The 27,825-nt window shown below is 42.4% G+C and overlaps 1 protein-coding gene across 1 annotated transcript; it reads right to left on the bottom strand.

Annotated features, from left to right (window-relative positions):
• Positions 1–27,164, bottom strand: arhgap29b (Rho GTPase activating protein 29b). The gene is made up of 22 exons (XM_030773820.1): positions 27,005–27,164; positions 14,656–14,799; positions 10,991–11,087; positions 10,511–10,583; positions 10,049–10,103; positions 9,012–9,155; positions 8,477–8,541; positions 8,261–8,371; positions 8,072–8,152; positions 7,499–7,666; positions 6,951–7,088; positions 6,506–6,681; positions 5,746–5,918; positions 4,638–4,763; positions 4,320–4,418; positions 3,413–3,576; positions 3,111–3,299; positions 2,791–2,928; positions 2,325–2,554; positions 1,653–1,953; positions 1,357–1,459; positions 1–1,133 (listed from the first exon to the last, which is right to left on the bottom strand). Exons 1-22 carry the CDS (start codon positions 27,162–27,164, stop codon positions 109–111), a joined length of 3,960 nt encoding a protein of 1,319 aa, XP_030629680.1. The 3' UTR covers positions 1–108.
• Positions 27,165–27,825: the final 661 nt, after the last annotated feature.

Raw genomic sequence — 27,825 nt, forward strand, 5'->3', positions numbered from 1 at the left:
CTGGGCACACAAAAGCTACAGGTAGATGTATGTGTGAGTGTGCGTGTGTGTGTGTGTGTGTGTTTTCTCCTGAGGACTCACAGAGAGCTGGCAGAGGTCAGAGAAAGTTCAAACAAAGTGGGCTTCGCGTTGTTCCATCTTTTGTAGCCGGCAGTTGCGTAGTCTCTGGTACAAAGGTTTGGCCTCGGTGGGGCTCAGCTGATCAGAGCCGGTGCTGGGACAGGGGGACTGTGGGGTGGACAGGACAGCCGAACTAGCATCTTCCGCCTCCACAAAGTCACTCTCGGCCTCCTTAGAGCCATTTGACTGCTCTTCTCTGCCCATAGCTGTTAATGTTGGCGTAATCATTGTCATTGAAGGGGATGCAGGAGTTGACTCTGCCCCATTAGTTGTGGTCGATGTTGTCATAGTTACCATCGTAGCTGTTGTCACTGGTGATATTGTTGTTGTAGTTGTAGTTGTGGATATGGATGCTGCTGTGGTAGCTTTTCTCAGCTGTGGAGACATAACTTTCCTGCCTGAAGGAGGCTTATAGAACGTTTCAGGAGGTGGGTGTAAAGTCCGCGGCTCTCTGAAAGTGATGGGCGATCCAGACGGCTCACTGCTGCTGTCTCTTCTACCCGATTTTCCAGACCCCAGCCCCACTGTGTAAGGCCTGTTAGAAAATATGGTGGTGACACTGCCAAACCCTGAGGCTGACGTTGTCTCCCCTAAAGCAGGAGAACTGGGTAGGTCCTTCACACCGGAGGAGGGGAGATTGGCAACTATCATGGCAGTCCTGGGTGTGACATTGTAGTGCTTGTATTGCTTGTCCCATGTCCTCCGGAGTGTCTGTGTGTCGATGAAGGAGTTTCTGGACAGCATGGGCACCCGTGCCTGAGGTTTCTCTGGTTCGGCCACTTCTTGGATAGTTTCACGATTGGGTTCGTGCTCTGCTGCGTTGAGGTTGTTGCGCTCGTTCATGAGACGTTCCACGGGCATGCTGATTGGCCGCGACACCATTCTGGAGCTGCGCGGAGGCCGCAGCTGGACCTTATTGCTAATGATTGGACTGAACTTACTCAACATCAGTGGGGACTTCTGTAGCTCTGTATCAGCTGACAATCCAACACCATTCTGCCTGTTTGCACTCTCTCCACCTGCATAGAGATAAGAGCAATTAGTCATCAAACTATGGACTGATCTCTCAGTTATAAGATGTAAAAGACTCGTCTGTTGCGCTACATCATTCGAAACCAGCAAAGGCATGAGATTTATGAAAGCGTTATTATTCTAAAGAACAGTTCAACAAACATCCACTTGTAAATTTTTAAGGATGACACATGGCTGAGAGGATCGAGAATTTGAGATATTTACCGTCAGCAACATCCGTCCCTTCCTCTGCTCTCATAACATTCATTTCATCCAGCAGATGTAAGGAGGGAGTCACAGATGAATGCCTCTTATATACTTTAGAGCCCTTTTGGCGAAGAGAAAAAAAAAATGAATGAAGGTTTCAATGAAGCAACCTCTAAATATTAGAAAAACACTATCAACAATGCTTCTATTGGAGGACACATAACTGATAACAAAAGGATTAGTGGATCCCTCATTCCAAAGATTTCAGTCTTTTCATTGATGAGACTAAATTCATTACTGAAACCGAGTCTGACCTCTTTGATGTCCGTGAGGGATTGCGAGTGGCGGCTTAGTTTGCTCTCTTTGTCACGAGAAGGCGCTGGGGAATTCTGCATGGAGGCTGGCCCAGAGGCAGACAGGGGGCTAGGAGGAATGTCAAAGATCATCTGATAATGTTTGATGAGCAGCTCCACCATCAGGGCCTGATAAGGATAGTCCACCAGAGAGGACAGGGACACTTCTGCTTCCATCTGCCTGGGCTTGATAAGCGTTGGTCCAAAGATGATGCCCAGGTTACTGGCTGTCATTTTGTTCTCCTCGGATTTCTCCATTACCCTGCAGAAATCAAAGGCATGAACTCATGTCACGCTGTTCAGGCGACAGGACTGACTGTACATTAAACTAGTATCACTCATTATTAACGAGAGTGCTCAATTCTGTTTAAGTTCAGCAAGTTTACAGAACTAAATCCATGTGCTGTAAAGTCAACCCTCATTTTCTATGATCTTTTTTTTTCAGCTCCTGAAAAATAAATGAATTCTTGATCCACCAGATGAATTATGTAAGTATTTCACAGTTGCACATTTCAATTAAACTGTCAGTTGAACTGTCATTAAAATCATTCACATATGCTCACTTGTGAAGGTTTGAATTTTGTGTGTGTGTGTGTGTGTGTGTGTGTGTGTGTGTGTGATGGGAGGCAGTACCTTTGCAGGTGGGCTATGAGGAATTTGAGGGTTTTGTAGTGGGCGATGGGTAGCTGGCGGAGCAGGTCTCTGATTTTGAAGATGACTCTGTTGAGTTCGATGTTAAGGGGGGGCTCTCCTGAAGTCTGCTCACGTGACGCATCGACATCATCCACCATGATGCTCTGAGCCTCTTTAGCTAATCCAATGACGTCATTATAGTAACGGTACAGAATCAATGGCTCTGGCAGCTGAGACACAAGAAAGACCACTTTCAGGCCGCATAGCAAAATCAATCAAATCAAATCAATCAATTACACACACTATGACAAGGCAAAGACAAATTATTACAAATAATCCTGATACTATTTGTTGTAGTGTGGTCTTTCAACGTTAAAGCACAGATATTCTGTTTAACTCCTTGGCAACATGCCATAAGTATCTCTTAGTAGACCTAACCAGGGTCAACGTTTCCAGTATGCTGTACCTGTCTTAAGTAAAGTTTAAGCACGTTGCTGATGTCGTGTGGATAGAGTTCAGACAATTCTACCAGGTCTTTGCCGTTCTCAAACGCCTGGCAAAGCTTCTCCACCCGAGACTTTCCCCCATTCACTCGATAAATGCCCTTTACACACAGAGGAAAAAAAAAAACATTAATCAGTAGTGTATTCCTACTTTCAAAATTAAATGAAGGTCTCTCTAAATTCAGAATGGCTTTCAGTAACGTCTAACGTCTGATACAGCGCTATTCGTCTGATACAGCGCTACAAATCCCATTTTATCAGTCACAACAAAACGCAACTGTACCTTAATGTTGAGAGCACGGCTCTCGATCTCTGAGGTGCACTTTTTGATGATGAACGGGATCCCATCCGGGCTGTTTCCGGCAACCTGGACAAAGTCAATGCCAAACAGGTGCAGTCTGCCCTGGAGCTTTTTATGGCCACACTGAATGGCCAGAGTTTCCAGACACTTCTTATGACAGGCCAGGGAACACTGCAGAGGTCAGGAGAAGAGTAACAGCATTGTCTACCAGTCCAACCACCATTAGTACTCCAGATAATTAACACCAGTGACTAACGAGATGAGGATGATGATGATGAGAGTACCTCTTCACATTCAGCTCCGTGAAACACCACCAGACTGTCACATTCCCTGCACTTAGATGGGGCTCGTAGTTTCCTCAGTTTATGGGTCTGTGCCGCTTTGGACAACTGAGAGTTCCGGAACGGGCCAGGAGAATTCGCCACCTCCATTACAATCTCACCGAGGCCTGTGAGGAGAACACACTTCAGTCACTCCTTCATGAACAACACACAATTACAACATACTCATACTCATACATACACACATCTGTCTCAGATTACTTTCATTCACAGAATCAGTTTAGTAATCTCCAGAAAGAAAAAAACAACAACAACGAGGGTACAAAAGGTGGAGCTATTAACACAGGTAAAAGAACAACATTATGCAGGGATGGGAGTACCCAAAGTCAGTCTCTCTTAGTCTCCCATTCAACTCAAAAGCATTCAATGAATTTCCTCTAATATTCATAATAAGTGCATGAGTAGGAGTAGATTTCTTGCGGTCAAATTTGATGAGAATTGTATTTTCATTTCCTCAAAATCAGTCATTTAACTGTAGATACTGGTCTGAGTGGTAATTTGAGAAAGACTACTCTTACAAAACAAACTACCTAATGAGAGGCATATCTGGGTCATGTCTTCATGTACAGCCCATAAAACAGAATAACCAGGTACTGTACGTAATAAATTATTCTTTTATCACTTCAGCAAGAGCTTTGGGTCTTTCTGTGGTGCCTCAAATAGTGATGACTAAATAAAAATAACATATTCTGAGAGTTGGGAGAGGCTAGCTAAGAGACAGGAACTGTTTAGCAGAGGCATAGAGCCAAAATCAACACTGATCCTAACTGCACAGCTGTGCCGAGTGCAAAAACACGGGTGGGTGCGTGCATTACCCCCAACACACACACACACACACACTCTGACCCACCATTGTCTGAAGGGGATGGAGGCTCTCTCTCATCCAGGTCATCTGCAGATGACATAGTGCCAGTGGAAGGAGTTCTGGGAAGCCTCCGTTTGAAATCCCCTGTAGCAAAAACACATGTTAGTACTACACTTCCTTTCAAAGCTCCTCTCTATGTTTGCTAGTGAGGTGTACTAGAGAACTGGGTCAAGTATACACAGCACTGCAGGCCTGGATGTCTGGGAAAACGACTGAAGAAAAAAATGCATCTGACACTACGTTTTATTATCCAAACACTTCACAAACACTATCACTGGTTTGAGTCAAGATATGGAGCTGTACCTGGGCTTGCTATGGGAGAGTCCATAGATCGAGATTCACTACTGCCTCCAGCACTCTCTGAGTCACTGCACATTCCTCCCCCCTGACCGGCAGACCCCCACCCACGAGAGCCCTGTGTCCTCAAAGCTGCAATACACACACACACACACACACACACACACACAAACATATATCAGTGGACTGATAATACTTTTCACTTATAAAATGCTTTCTTAGGGGCTAGTTTATTTATTCATGGTTTGTGGCCACAAACACATGTTAAGAATTTAATTCTCCTCAAAAAGAGACATCATTTTGAGTTGTTTTCAGTAAATATCTTTAGGATACCTTCCTCCCAGCGAGGACTGTAAACATGCTTACATATTCCATTTCTGAGGCCTTCCACTTTTACGATCACTCAGAAAACAAACACCGGGTGAATACTAAGGCAGAGGATGGACTAAAACACAGTGTCATCAGTATGACTGGTAGAATCTGACTCCACTGTTATGACCTCATGTGTGCACAAATCAGGCTTTAAATCAAGCACATTCCTGACGTCACAGAAGAAGGAGCTAAACTGAATCTGGGCCTGACCCCAGGAAAGAGCCAAACTGAATATGGGCCTGACCCCAGGAGCCTGGCTACTCTCCCTCAAACCCAAAGCCAGAGGAGCCACTGCAGCTAAAGCCTGTCAGAGCCAAGCTCGGGCAGATGGAGGTGTTAACAGTTAGAGCTCACACTGCAAGTCATAAAACTAATCAGCTGGACATGGCTCCTAAGACTTTCACATCATCTCTGCCAAACACTCGATAGAGAAGTAAAATAAAGTCTCAGTTACTTATATATTTAAGGCATTTACTTATTAAAGCCTATGACATGTACAGTCTTGAGGTCAAACAAAACCAGTAACACGGCGGCTGATTGGTTAGAGTATTTGACTTGCGCCAATCAGTGTTCGTGTACAGCTTTTCCACGACCTAAATAACATTAACATAATACTAATAAATCTAAACCTGAGTGCTATTTTCCAGCACCAGCGGCTCCTTAAAACCTCCTCTTTACTGGCTGTGGCGATGCATTCCCATCAGTTTTGGGTGAAATCCATAACCCTCTATGGAGCTCATACCCTGTATGTCTGTGGTGCTGTTACATCTCCTCTCTGACATCTTCGCTTTGCGCGGCTGACCTGAACTCTCCACTTCATCTCCGCTGTGACCGTCGCCCGACGCCACCGAACCCTGGGACAGGTTGCCATGGGAGGAGCGTGTGCTGCTCAACGGTCGCTTCATGAATGGCACCCTGTCACATCCACAACAGAGAACAACATTTTATTGTCAGACCGGCAGGAATTACGCACAATTACAAACACCCAAGAGCACACATGACACTTCAGCAGCAGAGCGACTAGAGGCCGTGTGAACACTTCTCTGTGAAGCTATCTGATAAAAAATACAGACACAAGAGGCTTTGCCTGTGGCTTTGTGGAATGTGTTGACAGAGAAAGCATCATAAAGGCTGAGCTGAAACCGGCCGGGTTTGCACGACAGACTGATTCATACGTCTAAACAGGAGTGAGGCTTGCGTGAACATGTCTGTTGATTACATCACAACTACTTCCTCTGGAAGGACATGCAGCCGGCTTTTGACTCAGTCTGTGTCTTTATTTAAGAACAATAACATTAGACCTCATCAGAGCTTATTCTTATTCTGTTCAGAAACCAGGACAAAAGGGAAAGCCTACAGCAAAAAAAAAAAAAAAAAACGGTGACTGACAATATCATGCATGCTATGGGAAGGCGTACGCTGTCCTAACAGTGGAATGCTGGGTAGAGTATCAGTCTTTCAGAGAACAGAGGTCAGGCTAGGAGGAGAAAGGAGCAGCTTACCCAGAACTTTCCTGAGAGAGTGCTTCCAGCCAAACCCGTTCTTTAGGCAGGCTCTTCACAAACTCGGCGTAGCGCTGTCCCGGCTCATACTGCTTGGCCCTCTCACACAGAGCCTGGTAATTGACTGGTCGAGGAACGCTCTGGGCATGCTGCATCTGAAACCAGTTTACCGTCACCTGCTCCCACAGGAAACACAACACAACACCATCAACTCTACAATTAGAGATCTGTTAAGAGGTCTGAGGACTATACCACAACTAAGCCAGAAAACTTCATTTGAATCTTACTAACTCCTTCACAATGCTTTTCTAACTTATTAACTCATATCTGAGTGTGCAGTTTGCTGAAAGCACAACAGTAAGTAGAAAAGACATATTGACAGTTGTCAGTGTATTTGTATTGGAAGAGTGAGTTAAAATCCGAGTGAGTGTGATTGGATACTGACTGCTTTCAGAGTGAGGTCACACTGGAACACCAGCTCTCTGATCTGACTGAGGATCTCGCTCTTAGTATTGACCAGGCCAGCCCGTTTCACTTTAGCATCCGCTACACACACCCTGTACTGCTCCCGCGCCTCGTCTGCCTGGAATGGAATCAACCCAACAGAACATCAGAAAATTAGACAAAACCACTCAAAACACGACAATATAAACCAACACAGCATCCGCAACGCACTGGCAATAAGCCAACGAAACATACACAAGCTGAAGCAACACAACGCCGAATAACCAACAACAACACACGCAAGGACAGACAAACAAAACAAAAAGTCTGTTTATGTATTTAAGTCCCATTATACGTATGCGTGTCTTTGCTTTCTTTCACATCAGCTGTCTGGAGCGCGTGGGTTCAAAAGTATGTTCGGCTCCGATTCTACCGTCATTCTCCCCTCATCCCAATCTCCAGCCAAGCCCAGCCCAACCCAGCCTGGTTCAGCACACCACAGCCTGCTCCAGGCCAGGTAGAAACACGGGAAAAGGAGTGAAGCGGCACCTTCTGCATTGCCTCCTCTTCCAGCCTTCTCTTTTTCTCCAGCGTCCTGCTGCCTGCAGCAGGCTGCTCCTCCTCCGTGCGGCTGGTGGAGTTGCGTGCTTTCTCGTACTCCTCTTTCCTTTGGGCCTGCAGCTGTTTGGCCTTGCGTACTGCAGCTTCTGCGTCTTGCTGTGGTGTGACATGAAATAGAATCAGACGCACGCGCACGCACACACACTCACACACACAAATACACGCTTTGCACGCTCCACTGAGAGGATGACACATACACACTCATACACTGAGTGTTGTAGCTATTTGTTATAATCGAGCACTACAGCCCCTGACCAAGCAAACCAGTTGCCTTCTTTAGCTTAAAGTGTGACCTTTAAAAAGTACGACAGAGCATGGTTAGAAAACTAACTGCTCATTCAAGTTAATCTTTGCTCAAAGTCTATTTTCAGTAAACTTGCTTGGGTAAATGTAGTTGAATATTTTTACACTGTTACGCACTCATTCATGCATGGACACACACACACACACGCACACACACACGCATAGGAAGAATGTGAATAAATAAAGTAAATGACTCACCACTTTTTTCTGTTCTTTTTGCCAGTGTTCCTTTATCTCTTTCCTCATTTTGTCCAGTTCATTCTTACGAGCTAGCAGAGGCTGATGGAGACAGGGATATGATTTATTAGACAAAGACCGAGATGGTTTGACCACTAAGAAAGCTACATTTCTCCTTCTGGCCCTTCAGTCCAAAACAGAAACTCTTACCTGTATGAATTTATTGCTTTGGAGGGCTGTGGCTGTCTGTAGGATGAGTTGACTGTACTCAATCTCATTTTTATAGGCAGAAATGTAGATGTCCCTGAATGGCATGAAATCCTTCAAATGCACAAATAACATATGAGAGACTCTCAATACTGATATGGCTTCCTGACTATTCTTTATTTAGATTGAGGGAACACAAAACAATCATTTAAAAATTACCTGTTGGCTTGCAAGTGCCCTGGCTGATTCTGCCATCTTAGCACAACTTTTTGCACAATCAATATCTGTTAAAATTACACATTAACATTTATGTTAACATTAATAATAATAACAATAGTAATAAGGATAAACTTTCCAGATCAGAATACATTATTGCGAGCTACACTATGTATAATTATACTGGAACATGAACCAGGAACAACTGAACCATGACTATTTGAGGCCCATTTGACAAAATTAATGTCAAACTGATTGATTATCTGTAACGTGTGTAAGTATAGTTTACACAGGTGACTTACTAATACAGTTAACATGGTGTGATAGGATTTTCCAGCAGTACTGCTGATGTGGAGTACTTTGTCCACAACACAACATCAACTCCAATCAAACTTTTACGGAGTGTGAAATTGAACTGATATAGAGCCTTACCAGACAGATGGGGAGGAGCGTCCCCATAACTGCAGGTCTGAGAAAGTGAGACAGACTGCAGGTGTGTGTTATTACTAACAGGCCTCTAAAGAAACAAGCGACTCACCCAAACTGAGGCGTTTCTCCACCCAGGTCAGCATGTCTTTGGTGTATTTGGACCAGGCCTTGGCATAGAGCAGAGCCGACTCCACCCCGGTCTCGATCCTCAGCAGAGTCTCGTCTACCTCTTCCACCGAAGACAAGCGAGAGGACGACAGCGTCCGGTCTGTGGACACAAACACACGCCAACAGACACGCGGGCTCGTGAACATATACAGAGAAAGAGAAACTTAGAAAGTAGCGTTTTTAAGAAAGGACACATTCTAGGCTGTAATTAAAATATTTTTAAAAGCAGTAACAACAGTTCAGGGCTCATAAAATTTAACAGGCCAACTTCATAAAGAGCGCTTGTTAAAACAGGTAAAGTGCTGGGTTTTCTGCTGCCGCTGTATGCGGCGAACCCAAACCAGGCTCAGTGCATTCCACAACTCTGATGTGATAAAAGAGAAAGAGAGCAGTATCTAAAACTGACACTAATCTGTGTGAGTGTGCTCGCGGCCTGAGGGGAGAAGCATGCGGCGAAACGGCGAGAGAGTGTGTAAGAGACAGTGCTTCGGTAAAAACCCTCAGTATGTTTCAAAACTTCACTGACACGCAGCCCAGCCTGGCTAAGCCCAGCTGTACACCATCTGATTCCACACTGCCACATGTGTTTCCCATTCAACACTCAAAAAAACGTCTAAAAAAGCCCAAGAATGTCAAGTATTGGGAGCAAGGAAAAAACCTCAGGTTGGATGGAGAATAACTGAGGTTGCAAGGGTTGGGGGTGGGTTGGGGGTGGGTTGGGGGTGGGGGGGAGGGGTGTGGAAGTCCCCGATAGTTTAGGAGCCATGTCATCACTGCTTATTTGTCTAATTCTCCAAACGTCTAACTCACATAACATTCAGTTTAAGTCTACTGGGACTTTTAGTCGCTTATCAGTACATTATCTGTGTGCTCAACCCATGTCTACTGGCCTGAGCTTAGAAATGGACCTATCTAATTTAGACTGAAAACAGCAGGTGAGCAAACAGGAGAAAGAAATTAGAAAAACATTACCTGCCAGATCATCTCTGCCTGGACGGTATACTCCAGAATCTCCAGACAGATTCTCGAAAGACTAGAGAGACAAAACCACAAATTTTACATTCACAATTCCTCCAATAAAAACAAAAAGAATGTACAGAGGGAACGGGAAATTCGCATTTGTATTCAGGCGGTAAAAAGCTGCAAAACATCTCAGTAAATCAAATCATTGCTTCTTTGAAGAAGTTGATTAAAACAGCGGTTGTGTAATTTTCAAAACAAGACAGCCCTTCTTTTAAAGGATGAAGAAATATTTCCTCTAATGCCGAGGGCTTCTCTAATCTGCTCCCCCTAACTGAATCCACAATGCTTAATGGCAATGAGAAAACAAAAAAGAAAGAGAAAACAAGAGAGATAGAAAGACAGAGTGAGAGAGAGAGACAGAGAGAGAGAGAGAGAGAGAGGAGTAGAGGAAGAGGTGCTTGAAAGATCAAGCCTTACCCGACTTCTTCGGGCCTGGGGGGTCCCCAACCTGGAGCCTCTGTCCACATCTCCCATAAGGAAGTCAGACACTCTGAGGGTGGGGCAAAGCTTACTGTTAGTCTAAAGTTTAATGTCATTCATTATCCCAAACTCAGTGTCAGTTATAAGAATCTAACTGGCTTCTACAACTTAAGCAACACAACAATCACGATACCTCTAACTGTATATCTGGGGAGAATAGTGCACAAACAGAGGGGAGGGAACATGCTATTCAAAATACAGTTTGTACTGTTTGTTTATGAACATCCTTTTGTAGCACTGAAACACAGGAACTTGAGGACAAGCAAAACAGGAACTCATTGCTAGGGAATATCAAACTGAAAGCCTGTGAGGCTAAAGACTTTGATTATGGTTTATCAGTTTCAGTTTCAGAGAATGTTAGAATAAAAAGACAGAGCTCACCAGCTGTAGCCTTAGATTAACAAACACTGTACTTACACATTGCCAAACGTGAATGCCAAGGTGTCGATCGATGTGTATATCTCCTCAAAAACTGTGCTTTTGTTTTCTTTGTTCACTTCCTTGAAGTTCACGCCTGTCGAAAGTGATACACCACACAAAAAAAATTCAGCTGTGTTTGACAATAACATAACTCATAAACCAAAACTGCACTCATTCATCACAAGTGGCACCAAAACAGAACGCACTTTACATGGCTTCAGAACGAGGAAAGGGACTTTTGGAATGCTGACATACACAACACTACGGATTAGGAGAGCTGCCATAAAAATACTGAACACATTTTCATTTGGCATTGATGTGACTCAGAGAGGAAAAATGTATTTGATGGTAAGGTTAATTTGCAAATCTCTGAGTCTCTCACTGACAAGTCTCGACCCTGCTGATAGTTCTCCTGACAAGGCAGCGGATCAGTGACTTCAGTGAGAACAAAAAAAAGAGCTTTTATCTGAAACAAGAGCAAGCATTACATAAAAGTTGAACAGACGCAGATGACTAGAGTAGTCATAGTTCCTTATTTTAACGTTCTACTACATCCCTTTTTGCTTTTAATCCAGAATAAGCTGTTTTCACCCCTCGAGAAAACAACACACCAAAAACGCAAGGCAAGACAGCCCAAATGGGAAGTCTGAAAACACTACAAAGAGACCTGAAATTGTTTCTTCAGCGAGAGTAAATGTCCATTATAGTCACAGGCTAAACTCTATTGTTCCATATGGAGAAAACAGACCTTCGCACAACTATGTGATCTTCCTGTGCTCTGAACAATCCAAGAAATTAAAGTAGAGTCCCTTCAAAGTCCCAAAGTATCACACAGAATACGACACAAGTGAATTTTTTTTTTCCCTGCACAGGAAATAGTTGAGTGAGAATACACATGTAGCAGACAGCCAGTGAAGCCCAACAAACAAGCTAAGAAAGTCACATTCGCCGTGGGCTTCCTGTCTGTGCGTTTCTGCTCCCCTCTACAGGAAACACTCACACAGCTTGACAATATTCGTTCAACTTACCCACTGTTCCAACTTGTGCTTCGGGTCAGCCAACGCACAGTCCTTTCTGCTCGAAACAGCTGTACACACAATACAGCTTTGAGCCTTTTCCCTCTGCGTTTTCTTATAAACTCATTCTTTCCTCCTCAACTTCCACTTTTTTAATGACCAAACGTCAAAAAAAAAAAAAACCAACAACAACAAAAAAAAAACCCCTTCAGCTCTTGACAGTTTCAAGTTCCTCACGATTGGCTGACATTTCCATCAGATGTTGCACAAACGCCGGCCGCAGCGTGTCACATCTTTGAGGGCTCCAATAACAAAAGGGAAAGAAAGAAAAAGAAAAGAATTGAAAGGAGAAGGTGTGAGAGGGAGAGAGAGAGAAAAGTGGGTCCCTGAGGCGCGCCTCTCTGCTTCTGAATGTGAGCGGGGAGGCTCGACGGCCCCTGCAGTGGAACGCTGACTCCTTCCTCAGGACATCCTGAAATCTCACAACAATGCTCCCGCTTTTACCCCCATCACAAGCCAAACATGGCAGCTGTCCCATCCAGGCACAGGACACGCTCTTCTCCTGTGAAAGCCCCGTACAGGACAATATACGCTTTTAAAGACACTCTTCAAGAATTAGGACCAGATTAATTACTGTAACGGAGAGCTTGCCTCAAAAGAACACATTTTCTAATCAGCGATGGAGTACGGGCAGTTTGAAGGCAAGGAAGGCCACTGATGCCCAGGAAACGCACATAGGCGAGTTGTCAGAACAGTACAACAACACGTTTTAAATAAGCAGACACGTTTTGATGCATCTCTGTTGGGGTTTCATTGGATTAAACGCAACAAAATTAGGTTCAGGCTTTCAAAAGACCAAGAGATTGAAGTTTTTTGAGTAGCAAGGGCTTTTAGATGACAATACAGCACTGCAATAGAAAGTCTGCCAAATCTCAATGCAGGACACTTATGTTTCCTGTCTGAGAAATACCACAAAATAAAGACAGACAGAAAACATTGTACCTGAGAGAGATTATTGTCTATATGTGGAATGAAAACCTTAGACAAACAGTCCATCACGCAGAACTGTCTCCTCCAGACCAAGGAATGGAAGTAAAGAATTTCAATAACTCCAGCAACTTGACACTTTTATTGCTGGGCTCCGACAGAGGTTCTTTAACCCAACTCTGCGGCATGAACAGAAAAAAAAGGAAAAAAAGGCAGAATAGAATGCGATCAAGAGCAAAAAGAAAAAAGTATCTCATTTCCTCAAACCCACAGAAGTGTCTCTCTCTCTCTCTGGGAAGAGGAGTATGTAGCTGAGAGGCCTGTACAGAGCTAAGCAGACTGTAGCTTTGGGTTGGGATTCTTTCACAGGTATCCTTTCTCAAGCACAGAGAAACAATGCCACCATGTGCTTCTGTTGCTTCTTTTTTTTTTCCCCGGGACTTTTTCTGGAGAAGAGCCAGAGAGAAAGGAGTCCCAGGCCCCTATCAAAACAGGAGTGAACAGGATGAGTGACGGCTCAAGGCCTGAGAAAACCCAGAGGCACGCGGCTGGAGCAGCTGCCACACTAGACCTCTTATCTGTCTTCATTTCAGTCCAACTCTTCAGACATTCCTCTGATCTGCCTCTGTCTGTCTCTCTTCCCCTCTCTTTCTCTTGGGTCTGGCCATCACTGTCATTGTCACTGTCACGTAACTCCACAGAGGAAAGGGAACTAAACTCTGGACAATGCACAGAGGAGAAACGATATAGGACCGGCCACTTTGTGGCAGCACATATTTAAAAAAAAAAAAGAAGAAACAAGGAGTGCAAGGATTTGAAACTTGAGTATGTGAAACAGATAGTTCAGACCTACTGGTATTGTGCTATGTTGAAAAACATACGACATGTTTTGAGGCAGTACTGACAGAGCTGTAAAGGAAGCAGGCGAGTAACTGAAATCTCTCTGAGTTCAAGACCTCAACACAATAGTTCACTGCTTATGTGACCCTGAGCAGAGCGCTTAACCCAGAGGTTGCCCCTAAGGCGTGTCACCTCTAACACAAAAAGCGACAGCTGTAAGTTTACTCTGGATAAAACCGCCGGCCCCAGTGAATACATGTAAATGTTTATTCATCTGAATCTGCGGTCCCCCCGGCGGACTTCACGATCGTAAGCGACCACACAACAGCTCCCGAATGAGCGATTAATGAGACTTAGTGAAGGAGCCATTTGTTTGCTGCCTTTCTGTCAGCTCCTTTCACAAACCTAGAGTCTAAAAGAGAATCAGAGAAACATTTAGCTGTCAAGCAGACTGCCAAGTCTCCGCCAATGCTGCTTCAATCAGGAATGCAAATTGCACTCATGTACAATCGAGAAATTCTTGGCGCCGGGGCCAAGAGAAAAATTACTCCCGTATGCGGGATCATATATCTAGCAGACGAACTGGTGAGTTGAGATTCTTTTTTTGTATTCATTTAGGACAATGTACAGTTACCTTTTATTCAGCTGAAAAACAAAACTGCTGCTCAACTGCTGTTTTGTTATTTTACTAACTCACCGACACAAATAACACAGGAGTGGAATGTAACTGAAAGTTGATCAAAACCTGGAGAGGACTGCACGGAGCTGCTGTAGAAGCTGAAAAGTCAGCAAAGCAGATACGGGGATAGGACGACTCACCTTTGACTTTGGCGATGACGGTGCCCGCGGCGCCGAGGATCTCCGTGGAGTTTAGAGTCTGATGTTTGCCGATAACAGCCTTTAGCACACACACGAGTTCGCTCAACCGTTCTTGAACCACCCGCTGTAAACAGTCCTGGTGTTCTGGAGATGATGAGAGAGATAGAAGAGGGGGGAGGGGAGGGGAGGAAGGTGACGCATTAGCATAAACCAATTTCCTCCATTCTGCTGAAGAAAACAACAAAAAAAAAACCATGTGACTCTAGATCCACGATAGTGTCACAACAAAATATTTTAAAAGGTCTGAACACCTATGCACGGAAAGCTCTAACCTATCACTCTGTAAAATGCTCAAAGCTTTCCATAGTGAACCTGAGGAAGTACGTTTGTGAGGCACTAGACTTACTGCATGTCCTAATAATATGTTACGCTCTAGCAGCTTCATATGAACGTGGAGTGATTATGCAAGCAGTTGTGGTTGAGAGGACCTGCTTACAGCTTATGACTCGCAATGCGGTTGCAAGTTAACAAGCACACACGCGCACATGGTTCTGCTTTGCCACAAGACAACAGACAATCAAACTACAAAACATCTAGACGTAGCCTCATGAATACCCAAAATGATACAGCATTGTGTGCGTGTGTATATGTGTTTTTTTACTTAAAGGTTGAGGTATACAGAGGAATAATGCTCCATTAAAGATAACAGCACGCGTAGGATTAGACAAGTCATAGAAAAGGAGATTGTACCTGTCTCCTTTTTTTCTGTGTACGTGTGTGTCTGTCTGTTTGTGTATGTGCGCGTATATGTGTGTGTGGTCTTTTTTATTTTATTTTATATTATTGTATTGTATTGTATTTTATTTTATTTTTTACAGTAGTAGGAAAGGAGTCACCACTAGAAAGCACTGCTAGAACTGCTGTGTGGGAATGACGACCGAGGCCTGTGACACCTTTCCACCACTTTTTCAGGAGAGGCCATTCTTCTCCACGCCGGTCTTGAGGAAGTCAAAGAATTTCAGGTAGCGTTCCAGTTCTGAGAAATCAAGTAGGGCATAAACCTTCAGCCAAAGTTGGTGACTCTCAATCAAAGTGTGTTTGTGGTTTTAAAACATATCCTCACAGCCAGTGCACCCCTGCTGCACACAGCTGCTCTACCCTGTCATTAAACAATGTTGTGTCTGCACAGAGAGAAACGTCACGTTACAGACACCCCTAGCATTCATGCATGTGGGCATTAGTCCGCTTCTGCACAGCGGATGAGTTCACGTCTGACTGACTGTTTTTGGCAGGCTGGCGCAGTTTTGATGCCGTCTGTTTTTTATCCACACAAAACAGGTGCCACTGGAACAGGAGGACGATTTTCTTTTTTTTTTTTTGGAAAATGAGTGAGTAAATATGTGAAAAGGGCTTGAAAGTGGGAGAGACAGTGAGAAATAAGGATGCTCATCATCAAAACACTTCCACAAAGCAGAAAGATAATTCCTCTCTCTGACAAATAAGAGGAAAAGTTGTGGTTCCCCAGGAACCAGTTCATGGTAACATTTTTTTGTTGTTGTTGTTGGGTTTTTTTGTGGTTGTTGTTGTTTTTTTCAGTGGTGATTTACAAGTTAAGCATCTTTATCATAATTTAATGGGTAAGGACTGTTAAATACCTTTTAGGACTGTCAATCTTTTTTTTTTTTCCCTCACATTTTTAAAACATCCACAAAGCATGACCTGTACTAAATAGTTCTACTCTTGCAAAGTAGCACAAAGACAGTGTAAAATTACACAAAGAGCTGATAGTGATTTTGAACTGATAAAAAAAAAAAACAGACAGCGAGCCAAAAAGTTTTCCATTTCTAAAGGGAGTATCCTAAATGCTAGTATAAACACCTAGACAAAGTCCAAGAGTGAAACAGCCCATGTTTACTGCATAGTGCAGGCCCACCTGTGATCTTGGTGGCCGTCAGCAGGATTAGAAGATTACACAGGAGCAGTGGAGGAGAAGCCTTCGCCTGCAGGGAAACTCTGCCCAAGAGTGTCCCTTCCCTTCAGCTCACTCTTTGAACTGTCCATCGACGTGGACAAGGACAATAGGCGGCCATTAGGAGTGCCCCCTCTACCCTCTGGTCCACCCCCTCTCTAATCCTTCCTAATTACTAGAGAAAGGCCAGGTCTCCATGAGCCGTGCATAGACAGGCCTTTCTTCACATCAAAGATACTGATCAACCATTTGAATGTCTGCATGTCACGCCGAAAACCAGCTCTTACTGATCACTGTAAGTAGACACTCATCTGTGGTATTTCAAACTGATCAGGGACCTCGATTTGGCAGAAAGTTATTGAAGCAATAAGCAGAAGAATGAACCAAACAAAGTGGAGGCTCATCTTTGTTTTTCTCTTATTTTTCTTTGATAACAGATGAACCAAACGCAACATTTCCTTGTAAACACAAATGCAATCTGTAAAACTTTTCATAGGGGAAATTTTGACAAGGAACTATTTTTTTTTTTTTTTTTTTACAAGGAACTATTTAACAGAGCTACTTTGGCAACAGGCTTAGGTTATATCTTGATGATAGAACCATATGGACTAAGACTGACAGACTAATAGTATTCCTTTTGAGTGAGTAACCTTCCTCATAGAGTATAGGTATGTTGTAATGACAGATTCAGATAGCATAAATTCCAGGGAGAATGTCAAAACACTCCGTCTTTCCTAAAGGGGCCCACAATGCAGGGGTAGCTGGGTTATGTGTCAGAGCTGATTGGGGGTCTGGGACGTCTTCATGCTAGAAGACACCAGTAAAAACCAGACTCATTCTAACCCCATTATGAATAATGCAGTGTTTGGACCCCACAATTCTGTCACAACAATGAGATCAAGAAGCACGCTTGAAAAACTGTTTGGAAGGGGGTAGACTTGGAGGTGGGGGCAATGTTTCCCTGGGGATAAATCCGGGGTGGCGCACATGTATTGTTTAAGGGGAGAAGCCCCTGCTGATGGCCCCCCATCCAGGGTCTTTCCATCCGGGCAAGCCCATCACTGGGCCCAATCCCTCCCACGCTCATGACTGCGTGTTGGGCCCAGCCACGCTTCACGCCCAGTCTGTTCATGTTTGATTTGCCCTCGCATCAAACCGGGGCCCTCCTCAGCCCTGTCCTCCTTCTCCTCGTCTGTTTAACATAAGCAAGCAATCCCCCCCCCCCCGACCCTTCCCTGTAAGCCTCACACTCATTAGACTACGTGACAAAGTGTTTGGCCTCCTTTCAAGACTTCATCTAAACAGAGTTTCAGTCACTTAGCTTTGAAACAGAATCAATATGTTCAGACCGAACAGATAAAGAACACCAGGGAAATAGTTTTGAAATAAAACTGTTCCCAGAGACCAAATTTGTTAATATACTTAAAACAAGTACATGTGGGCTACTTCTTTCCTTGTTTAAATGACATTTGTTTGAAACAAAATGTGACTCACTCCTTGGCCTCCAAGCTCAGCAAAGTCAACAAATGACACATCATTTTAACTTCACATCCTCAAACATCTACAGTGTATGAACAGACAACTTTTTCATGCTTGCGGGTGCAGTTTCCTTCTTATTTGGAGCTAACGGTGCATTATTTTCCATGATTTCCACCTGGAACCACGTAAAATTCACAGCAAGACAGAGGTGACACCTGCTGCAGACAGCAAACTGACCAGTTAGACAAGAGTTGGGAGCATAACTGAATGGGAAAACAGCTTCAGAGGACTGATGTCTTTAATCTGTATTTTGGTAAAGACAGCGTATTATCTGATCTGTGTTTCTGTTATTTTAAAAATCATCCAAATGAGGCTCATTCTAAAAAAAAAATTAAAAGTCCCCAGAACTTTGTCAGGTAACTGCTGTCATTTCCTCCGTTGTTAACAACAGGTAATCAATTGGCTCGTCTGGACCTGCCTCTGTGCAGGTTTTATCAGTCGTGCAGTCATGCCTGGGTGACAGGGTGTGGGGTGAATCATTTCAGGGAAGGCGCCGTGGGCTTTCTTACAGTCCCTGTTTCTTACCTTCTCAGCACTCCTCTTACAAAAGAATATAATCATTCATACCTGCAGTCTTTTTTAATCAACATTCATCCATGACTGTCTTCCAATTCTAATACCAAGCTAATAATACACTCAGAGCACAGAGGGTTGATCTCTCATCAGCTGTGCAGACTGTTAACACATTAATGCTACAAACCATACAATGACAACAAACAAAAAGAATGAAAAATAAGACAACTCCTTTTCTCACCTGCTAGGCCACAACCTTGGGAGACCTGCACGACTGCACCTGGAATCTTGGCTGAATAGACCAAAAGCTTGGCTAGCCACTGATCTTTTAACGGTTTCATATTCCACAACTTAAGTGTCATGCAAAAAATAAAATATAATAAAATAAAACAAAAAAATAATTTTAAAAAGAATCTCATGTACCTTACCAATTTATGCCAGTTTCATGCATGCCCCCCCCCCCCCAAAAAAATCCAGGCACAAATCATCTAAAGTTTGGCCACCCAAGGCAATGATAGACACACATATGAAGGAGAAAAAAAGAGGAAGAAGGAGAAAAGAGGGTGGAGGAAGAGGAATGTTACTCTGTCTTCCTCTCAGTGCATTTAAAACATTCAGAAGAAAAGGTCAGAGGTGATTAATGTGACCTCAAATAGGTGGCCCACTGTTAGACCAGAGCCCGTCTTCATTAGGCTCTCACTTCTCCTTTACTGAACAGATCTGTGGCTTTTTTTGATTGTCTCATCAACCTCACTGTTCTGTTTAGAGTCAGACAAATTTTCGCATTCCATTCTGATGTATCCTAACATTTGTTTTCTTGTCCTTGACAACTGGCCACAAGCTATTAGAGAGGAAGTTTGGCTGTTTCTGGAATCCCGGTAATTTATTGACTGAACATAGACTGATGGGACAGTTTGGCTCTCTGCGCATCATTTTTAAGATACATTTTAAACACCATCAAAACATCATCTGCCAAACCCCCAAAATATTCAAACTGTTCTGTTATAACCTTCTGTTAGGCTACTTGCCACAATTCACGTGCAGCTCCAATAATTACCATAATTACCAGATGTAACCAGTCAAAAAAAAATTACAATACTAATTTAAGTTTCAAATATCGCTTTGAAAAACTACATGAACAGTATTCAATGGTTGAATGAAATCTAACATCCCTACAACAGTCACCTGCTGCAGGTGAGGTGAGTAATGAGGGTTTGCACTGATTCTGTGTGATCTGGTGAATCATCACAGCTTAGACTTGAGTAAACTATTAGCCCAAGTGAAGAAACCCTAAAAGGTCTGGGGCATTGTTTCAGAGAGAGTCATGGACTGCAATCACTAAAGACATGACTGTTTGCATTTTCAGCCACAGGCTTGTAGTTAAGAACAAACCAATTAAACTGTCGTTTTAAGTTGCTGCATGTTTCAATTAGTGTAATTACACATAAACTTCTTAGTGTAGAATTTAGTGAAGGATGAAAGAGGAGAAAGTATTTTACTTCATCTTGCCTAAAATGTTGCACGGGTCCTCAGGGAGTTCATCTTAATTTTCATTTCTGGCCTTGACTTGTATCAACCAAGCTCATAAGATAGAGCCAAAACCACAGATTCTGGCCGCTGCCGACATAAAACACCCCCCCCCCCCCCCCCGCTCTCTCTGGGGGATTCCACAAGCTGAGACACCCTATGCCAACACCATTCTCCTCAGTTTGGCCCATAAATTCACACCCCAGGAAACACTCCTCATCAACAGGCATGCACAGCAGCATTCTTCAGGACCTGAGAGAAAAAAGTTACAGCCCAACAAATCTCTGCACTTTTATTCTTTAGTGCAACAGGCCATTAAAGCGTTCTGAATTTGACATAGGCTTATTCCTCTCACAGTAGTGCCACCCACAATGGTCTGGAAAGACATCCCTTTAACACAAAGGGCGGGATCCTTTTTGCTTTTTCTTTCTACAATTTGTGGGTTTTGTCTGTAACTGAAGATTAACGCCGCTAACACATGCCAGAGGGGCCTCCACCCTCTTCAGCTTCAACATGGCCAGTGATTTAGGATTCTCCTGCACCGCTCCTCTCTCTCCACCCAAATGTGTTGAACCACTGATAAGAAAAAAGACAGTTCTTAGTGGTCAGACCATTACTACCATTCAAACCTCAAGTGCCTTATCATGACCCCCTACTCACTTTAGATCAGAGAGGCTACCTCACCGTCAACTAATCGTCAAGCTTTGGTAGAAGCTTGGATAAGTATGGATTAAAGAAATTAACATCTTTTTGGGCAATGTAAGGTATAAACTTGGATATGTATGGATTAATGAAATGAACATCTTTTTGAGGAAGGTAAGAACAGCATGTACACAAAACAACACCAAAAAGAGAGAGAAAAAAAAAACTATGGTAAAGGTTATTATCAGAGGTCGTTATGCTGGGGAAATGTTGAAAATTTTTCATTTACGTTCAAACAGACAGTGCATGTTACTGGAAAATTAATCTCTAATGTCCCAATACGGAAGAAGCAGAAATTCATTTCACCTTCTCAAAGCTACTTTGATCATGTTTGAATGCAAATAACCACTTCATGATTAGGCACAGAGCATGCAAGCCATGTAGAATATCACTCTGATTCCAGTTAGACTCCATTACAGAGAACCTTATTTAAATCAGTTCCACTTCCTAGTAAAGGACAACATGAACTAAATTAAAGTGATACACAATGGAAACTTCATAGCTGAACACATGTTAACACACAACAGAAGCAGAGGAAACCTCTCTGAGAGTGCCCAAACTCTTGAGAACCCCTTTTTAAATATGTGAACAAGAATGCAAGGAGAACACTCCAACAGACTTTCTGTGCAATTAATATAATTCAAAACATAAAAAAGTACTCTCAAAGCAAAACTGAACACTAACATTACGAAAAGACTTGCTTCCTTGACAGGTCTTCAACAGTATTCAATATCAACTCGTCAGACGGGCTCAAAACCACAAGTTCCTTGATGCTGCTCCAAGACATCTTCTTACAGAGTGACTGCAGGCTCAGAAATATGTTCAGCTGTCTCTTTTCAATGACTCACATCAGTTGTGAACTTGTCTACATAAGGCATTTGTTTGCAATGATTCATAATCGAGCTATATATCAGTAATGCAGTTTTACACACACACATTCTCTTTGTTGAAGAGTTCTATAAATAAGGTATAAACCACATTGCATAGACTGTTCACACGTGTGTAATACTGTGATTTGAACAATGACACAATCAAAGACAGGACTGTTTGTGCTCAAAATATAGGCAGGGAAGAGCAAGGCCAAAAGTAATAGGCCACCAGCTTATTAAGTACAAAATCCACATGAAAATCCTTATTTGTACACTGCATTAAAATTGTCTGAAATGTTTTCAACAAGGTACTGGAAACAATGTGTCCATTTTGCAGGAAATTCCAGAAACTGGGGCAATAATGTCAATGTGCGTTGGAATGAGGTGGGACTACACTTCACAGTCAGGTCTTTTCTGCCGATAAAAGACCATCTCCTGCTGAGAATCCAATCAACGATAAAAGGAGTGTACCGGATTATACTTAAGCAATTGTGGACTCCAGACAAAAGGCAGAAAAACACATCTTAGGGAGAAATCCCTCGCTCCCTTCCTTTCTCTCTCTCTCTCTCTCTCTCTCATGGAAGAAAGCTACGTCAGAAAAAAAAAAACAAACCAAGGCATTTAAAATTCACTAATTTCTGTTTTCTATGGTGGAATTCACTTCTGAAAGCTGTCTTTGCACCATCAACTGCTAATTCACAGTGTGCCAATTTGGCAACTCCCAAATTACCATGAAAGTACCACTCAAAAGGCAAAAGGGGGGGGGGGGGCTTGCCCAAAAAAACATGAAAATGTGAAATTTAAGCAGAACCATTTTTCAAGTGTCTTACACCTAGCAACAGTCAATCGAAGGCACTATAGTAACAAGAGAACATTTGTTCTAAAGGAATGCAGGGTATGCAGGAGGAGGGGAGGAAGAGAGGGAGAGAGGGAGAGAGAGAGAGAGAGAGAGAGAGAGAGAGAGAGAGAGGGAGAGAGAGAGAGAGAGAGGGAGCAGCTCCACTGTAGAGAAGGATTTGGAGTTTTGTTTTGTTTTTTTCACATCAGTCAAACTGATGAAGCACGCACAGATCAGCTGCAGTCCCATTAGTTTGTGTTAGGCTACAAATGAATCACTTTTCCTGAGGTTTGCTGTGTTACATTTCAGTGGATCATTTCATCTAGCATAGACACATTAATACACACATCAAGAACCTACAAGATCAAGTAACTCTCAGACTAGACTGTGCAGATTATTTAGTGATAAATGAAAATGGATTGCACCTAGGTATGTTGTCTAAAAAAAGGCACGCAGATGCAGACTTTAGATAGGATCCACCAAGCAGGTGTGTAAGAGGGTATGAGTATGACTATCTATCTCCACGGAGACAAGAAGAAATCCACAAATTTAGCGGGTCAATGGGTAACTCCACCAGTAAAGAGACAGGGCAAATGGGACAGGAGGTCAAAAGTATGTCCTTAAGGGAAGTGCCACATGACATATACCGGCCTGAGAGAAGGTGAAGCAGTGCTTGGAATTCCATTCATTATTAGTTAACCAAACCCTTAGACACAAAGACAGATAACATTTCTTTTTTCACTGACAGATATGCCAGCAAACACAAATGGAAGCTGGAGAGAATTCAAAGCTAGACAGCCAACTGAACACACCTTCATTCACGCAGACATAAAGGCTACGTCATAAAATGCTTTTGTGCCTGTATGTTTGCAAGTGCTATGTCATTTGCTAAAAACACTGATGAAATTCTATTTCTCAATGTGTACTGGCCTGCTAGCCAACAGCGTAGCTCACTGGAGCTTAGATACAACACTGAAGAAAATCAAGAAAGAATAATCATCGACACACAAATTTCAGGTCAAAGTCTCTGAGGTTGGTCTGACACAGTCTGCTTCTCTGAACCCATAGAAGTGTTATCAATAGAAGCATGAGGGTCACAAAGTGATGTTCAAAACTGGATAGTTTTTTCTTGGTAGAAACAGGCATTTGATAAAGATCTCACCAAAAACGTGTAACAACACACTTACACTTATCGCACTATGATGGTGCTTTGCTAGGTAATTGGTGTTAAAAGTGGTCTGTCAAGTTTTCGTGCAGGAAATCAGAGATCCCTGTCTTCAACTTTTACTTTGACATTCAGCTCTGAGTCCAAACTATGAAATTTCACCTTTCACATTTTCCTTTAGCAAGCTTCAGTCTGCAAGACTATTCCCATTTTATCTCTTTCTTCAACCATTTTCCCCCCGAAACAAGGCTGGAATCAGTTGAGAGCTGTGGTGAAATTTCCTGTTCAGCTCTTGAATCTGAATTTGAGTTGGCTATAGCTGAAAATGCCATATGAGACAGAACTGGACTAGTAATTGAAGTCTGGCAAATGTGAATTCATTAAAATTCACAGAAAAGTCACATGCACCATGAATGTAGGAACTGTTTTTTCTGTTAGATTTTGGCTTTCCTAACTTACCTTAAGTGGCATGCAAGTAACTTGTAAAAGCTGCTGTATCTGCCCAGCTGCGCATACTTTAGAGAATCAGAAAAGATGTTCAGAAAATATGCACCATATTTTACAAAAAAAAACTTTTTTTTTTTTTTTTACAAAACTAACATTAAATCATTTTTAAAACAAATGCTATCAACAATAGATGAATTTGTTATCGAATCAATATTTTCCATCTTTCCACATTCAACATTGTTTCTAATTCTCAAGAGGGCAAAAGTGGTCATCTAAGTTAATCTGGTTCACAGTGGGGTTATACCTACTCGTTACTCGCAAACATCTTTGTCTCATCCACAGGATCTCTGACATAACACACAAGAATGCAAATGCATAATCATCATATTCTGTCATCTAGAAACTAGACAATGCTAAGTCATCTCTGACTGCTGAGAGCCTTATCTCTGTCACAAGAAACAACAAAGGTATAGGTGCCCTACAAAAAACCTGACACTGCATGCTGTGTGAATAAGCCTTTAACCTCTATGCCAATAGTCATAACTCCCCTATCCATGCATTTCCCTCAGACCAGACATTACTGATCAACAATCAGTTAGACTGACCTGATTCTGTCAGTAGGTAATACTTAAAATAAATTAAGTTCTTAGCGTACCAAACATAATCTCAGCAAAAATTTGATTGTACATTTGTGTGTTCATTCAACAGTTGATAAATACATATTAAGCAACTGAACCAACATCTTATTCTGAACCAACATGTTATTATTTTGACATAGCAGATTTACAACATAGTAACAACAACAACAAAAAAAAAGAAAAAAATCGAGAGAGAGAGAGAGAGAGAGAGAGAGAGAGAGAATGTTGCTGTTTTGATATATGTACATTAAGTTACAATACAGAAGTTTCCCTTCAGAGCCTGTTGATACAGAAGTTACTATGTACTAGGTACTATGCAAACCAGGAGGCAGGAACAACACCAGCCATAACGGAGAAGTATGAGGATGTAAGTGTCCTGCTCTGAGATCAAACGTGTTTTGACACATTCTATTAGTCTGTCAAAATAACCTAGCACTCTTCACCAAAATTAAGATCCTATGAGAAAAGAACACCTCATTTTAATGAATTTAAACAACTAACCCAAAGGACTTTTTAAACCTTTTAAAGGGTTAAACCTTTTTGAGTGGACAGAGCATGTATCTTATCATTGAAAGATGAAAAGAAATTTAATGAGTCATTTTACTAGCAATCACTACAAAATTTTAGTTTTATCTTTTTTGAGTTTAAGTTGATTTTGAGTTAAGTTTAAAGGAACTCAGTTAAGTTGAGCAGACACTAAGCATGGCTATCCTGACTTGTATCAAATAGTTGAATAAATTAAAAAAGATCCAGGCAGACTATTACCTAAACTTTTTAAATGTAATTTCCAATACTCATTTCTTACAGAGTAAGAAATTATGCTAAAATGCACTTCAAAATATCTGAACAACTTTAATAAAGAGATAAAACAATTGAAGAAAAGCAATAAACAATATGCAGCTATAAATTCTGACTGGATTACAGGATTACAGTAGTTAGACATATTGTACACTCTGTAGATTTGAACATATCAAAACATTAGGACAGTTGCCCACTGGTTATATGTAGCAGATGAGGTGATGAGTATCTATAGCTAGACTAACAGAAAAAAAGCCATTATTTTTAAAATCAACCAAAGAACTACCATCCCTCACAATCGCTCAGACAGTAAGAACACAGTCCTTGCTATTCTTAGATTGGCAAGTAAATATTCAGACATGACTACAGCAGCCAACCGTACAGTCAGTCATCAGATCAGGTAAAAATAAACATCAGAGTAATGGTAAGAGACAAAGAACAAACAGAAAATCTACTTCCCTCAGGTCATTCAAATGAAACTACTGCATGGAGAGTGAATCCTATCTCTAACTAGGTTAGCTTTAATAGAAAATGATCCTTGGTTCATTCAACCCTTCTTACAACTTCCATAGCAACACCGAGACTCATAACAATTGACAAATTTGGGTTATACGTTATCAATGTCATACACACACACACACGCGCGCGCACACACACATATATATGTGTGTGTGTGTGTGCGTGTGTGTATATAAATATATAATATATATACATACATATATACAGTGAGTACAAGATATTGTGATTGATGTTGTTTACTACTCTCTAATGAAAAAAATCCTAACACCCTCAAAATCAGAAGCACACACTTAAACATGAGCCCAATGTGAAATCTACTAAAATGAGCTCAGACTGAACAAGAATCAAAGAGGCAAATAACACCAAACCTTGCACATCCACCAGCCACATAAATAGGTTAAACACATATGGTGGGTCGTCTGCCGTCTCATCCAAAAACGTAGAGGGATATCTTATTCTACAGGGAGGCACATTTCACAAATGCCTGGGTGTGATAACTAACATAGTCAGCAAGACACTGAGGGTCTCATCAGCGTAGACCTAACAGCAGGGGCAACTCCTCCACAAAGAGGAATGAGAAGAATAGCACAGATGCCTTACTCTGAGACTGGGATTGAGTGTGTGGGCAGAATTTTACCTGGCGTGTTAGCAAAGAGGAAAAACACCCCTGTCTGAAAGAGCCCAGAACTCACTAGACTGATACCTCATCTGGTGTTTTTCCACCACCTCATTTCAGAGCACTTCAGAAGCTAGCTGTAAAAGACTTCAAATACTCAGCTTCAAAAAGCATGAAGACCACCTATGCAGGCACAAAGAGAGACTAACCTTTTGATTGGAAAGCCTCCTTGAGGTTGGTTAATACATCAGCAAACTTTCGTACATCGGTAACCAGCTGCATGATGTAGTCGGGGTCGACTCCTGGGGCGTTGACAATATGACCCAGGCCAATGGCACTGAGGGGGTTAGTCTTGGAGCTGCGGCCCATGTCGGGCGTCTTGCAGGAGCCGGGAGAAAGGGGCACTGCCGTGGTGTGAGAGAGTCTCGTGTTGCCCGAAGACTGCTTGTTCCCACTGTTGCCACTGCTCTGCCCTGACATCCCAGCAGTCGCTTCTGCTGTCGCCGTGCCAGCTGGGCGCAGAGAGATCCTGACCGGGTCAGCCGTAGATCCCACACTCCTGTCCGTGGAGAGCTGAACACACTGCAGGGGGGCCATGAGAGAATGGAGAAGGGGGAGATACCACTGTTGCATTTAGGGACCACAATATCAAAAACAATTGTTTATCTTGTTCTCATCAAAGGTTATTTATATAGGCTTAAATACACGTATCAAACAGGATGAAAGGTGAAACAGCAAGAGCAGAGTTTAATCTTCTCATGACAATCATATCTTCCCTTAACTAAGAGATTTTTGTACATAGATACATTCTACAATGTGGCAGAAATTTGCAAACAGTTTTGCAAATTTTGATTTCATGTTGTGGTCATTTTAAAGAGAGAAAGGCCACAACACAAAGTCACTGTAATATGTTTTAAAGGCAATTCACAAATCTCTATTCTGAGAATGGTGTGTGAATTTTACGACATCTAGAAATGTCCTGATCTCTGGTGCAAAACCATTATGTGGAAGGAGGTATTTAAAGGAAGTG

Source organism: Chanos chanos, chromosome 5, assembly GCF_902362185.1.
Source record: "Chanos chanos chromosome 5, fChaCha1.1, whole genome shotgun sequence".
In the NCBI taxonomy this organism is placed as follows: domain Eukaryota; kingdom Metazoa; phylum Chordata; class Actinopteri; order Gonorynchiformes; family Chanidae; genus Chanos; species Chanos chanos.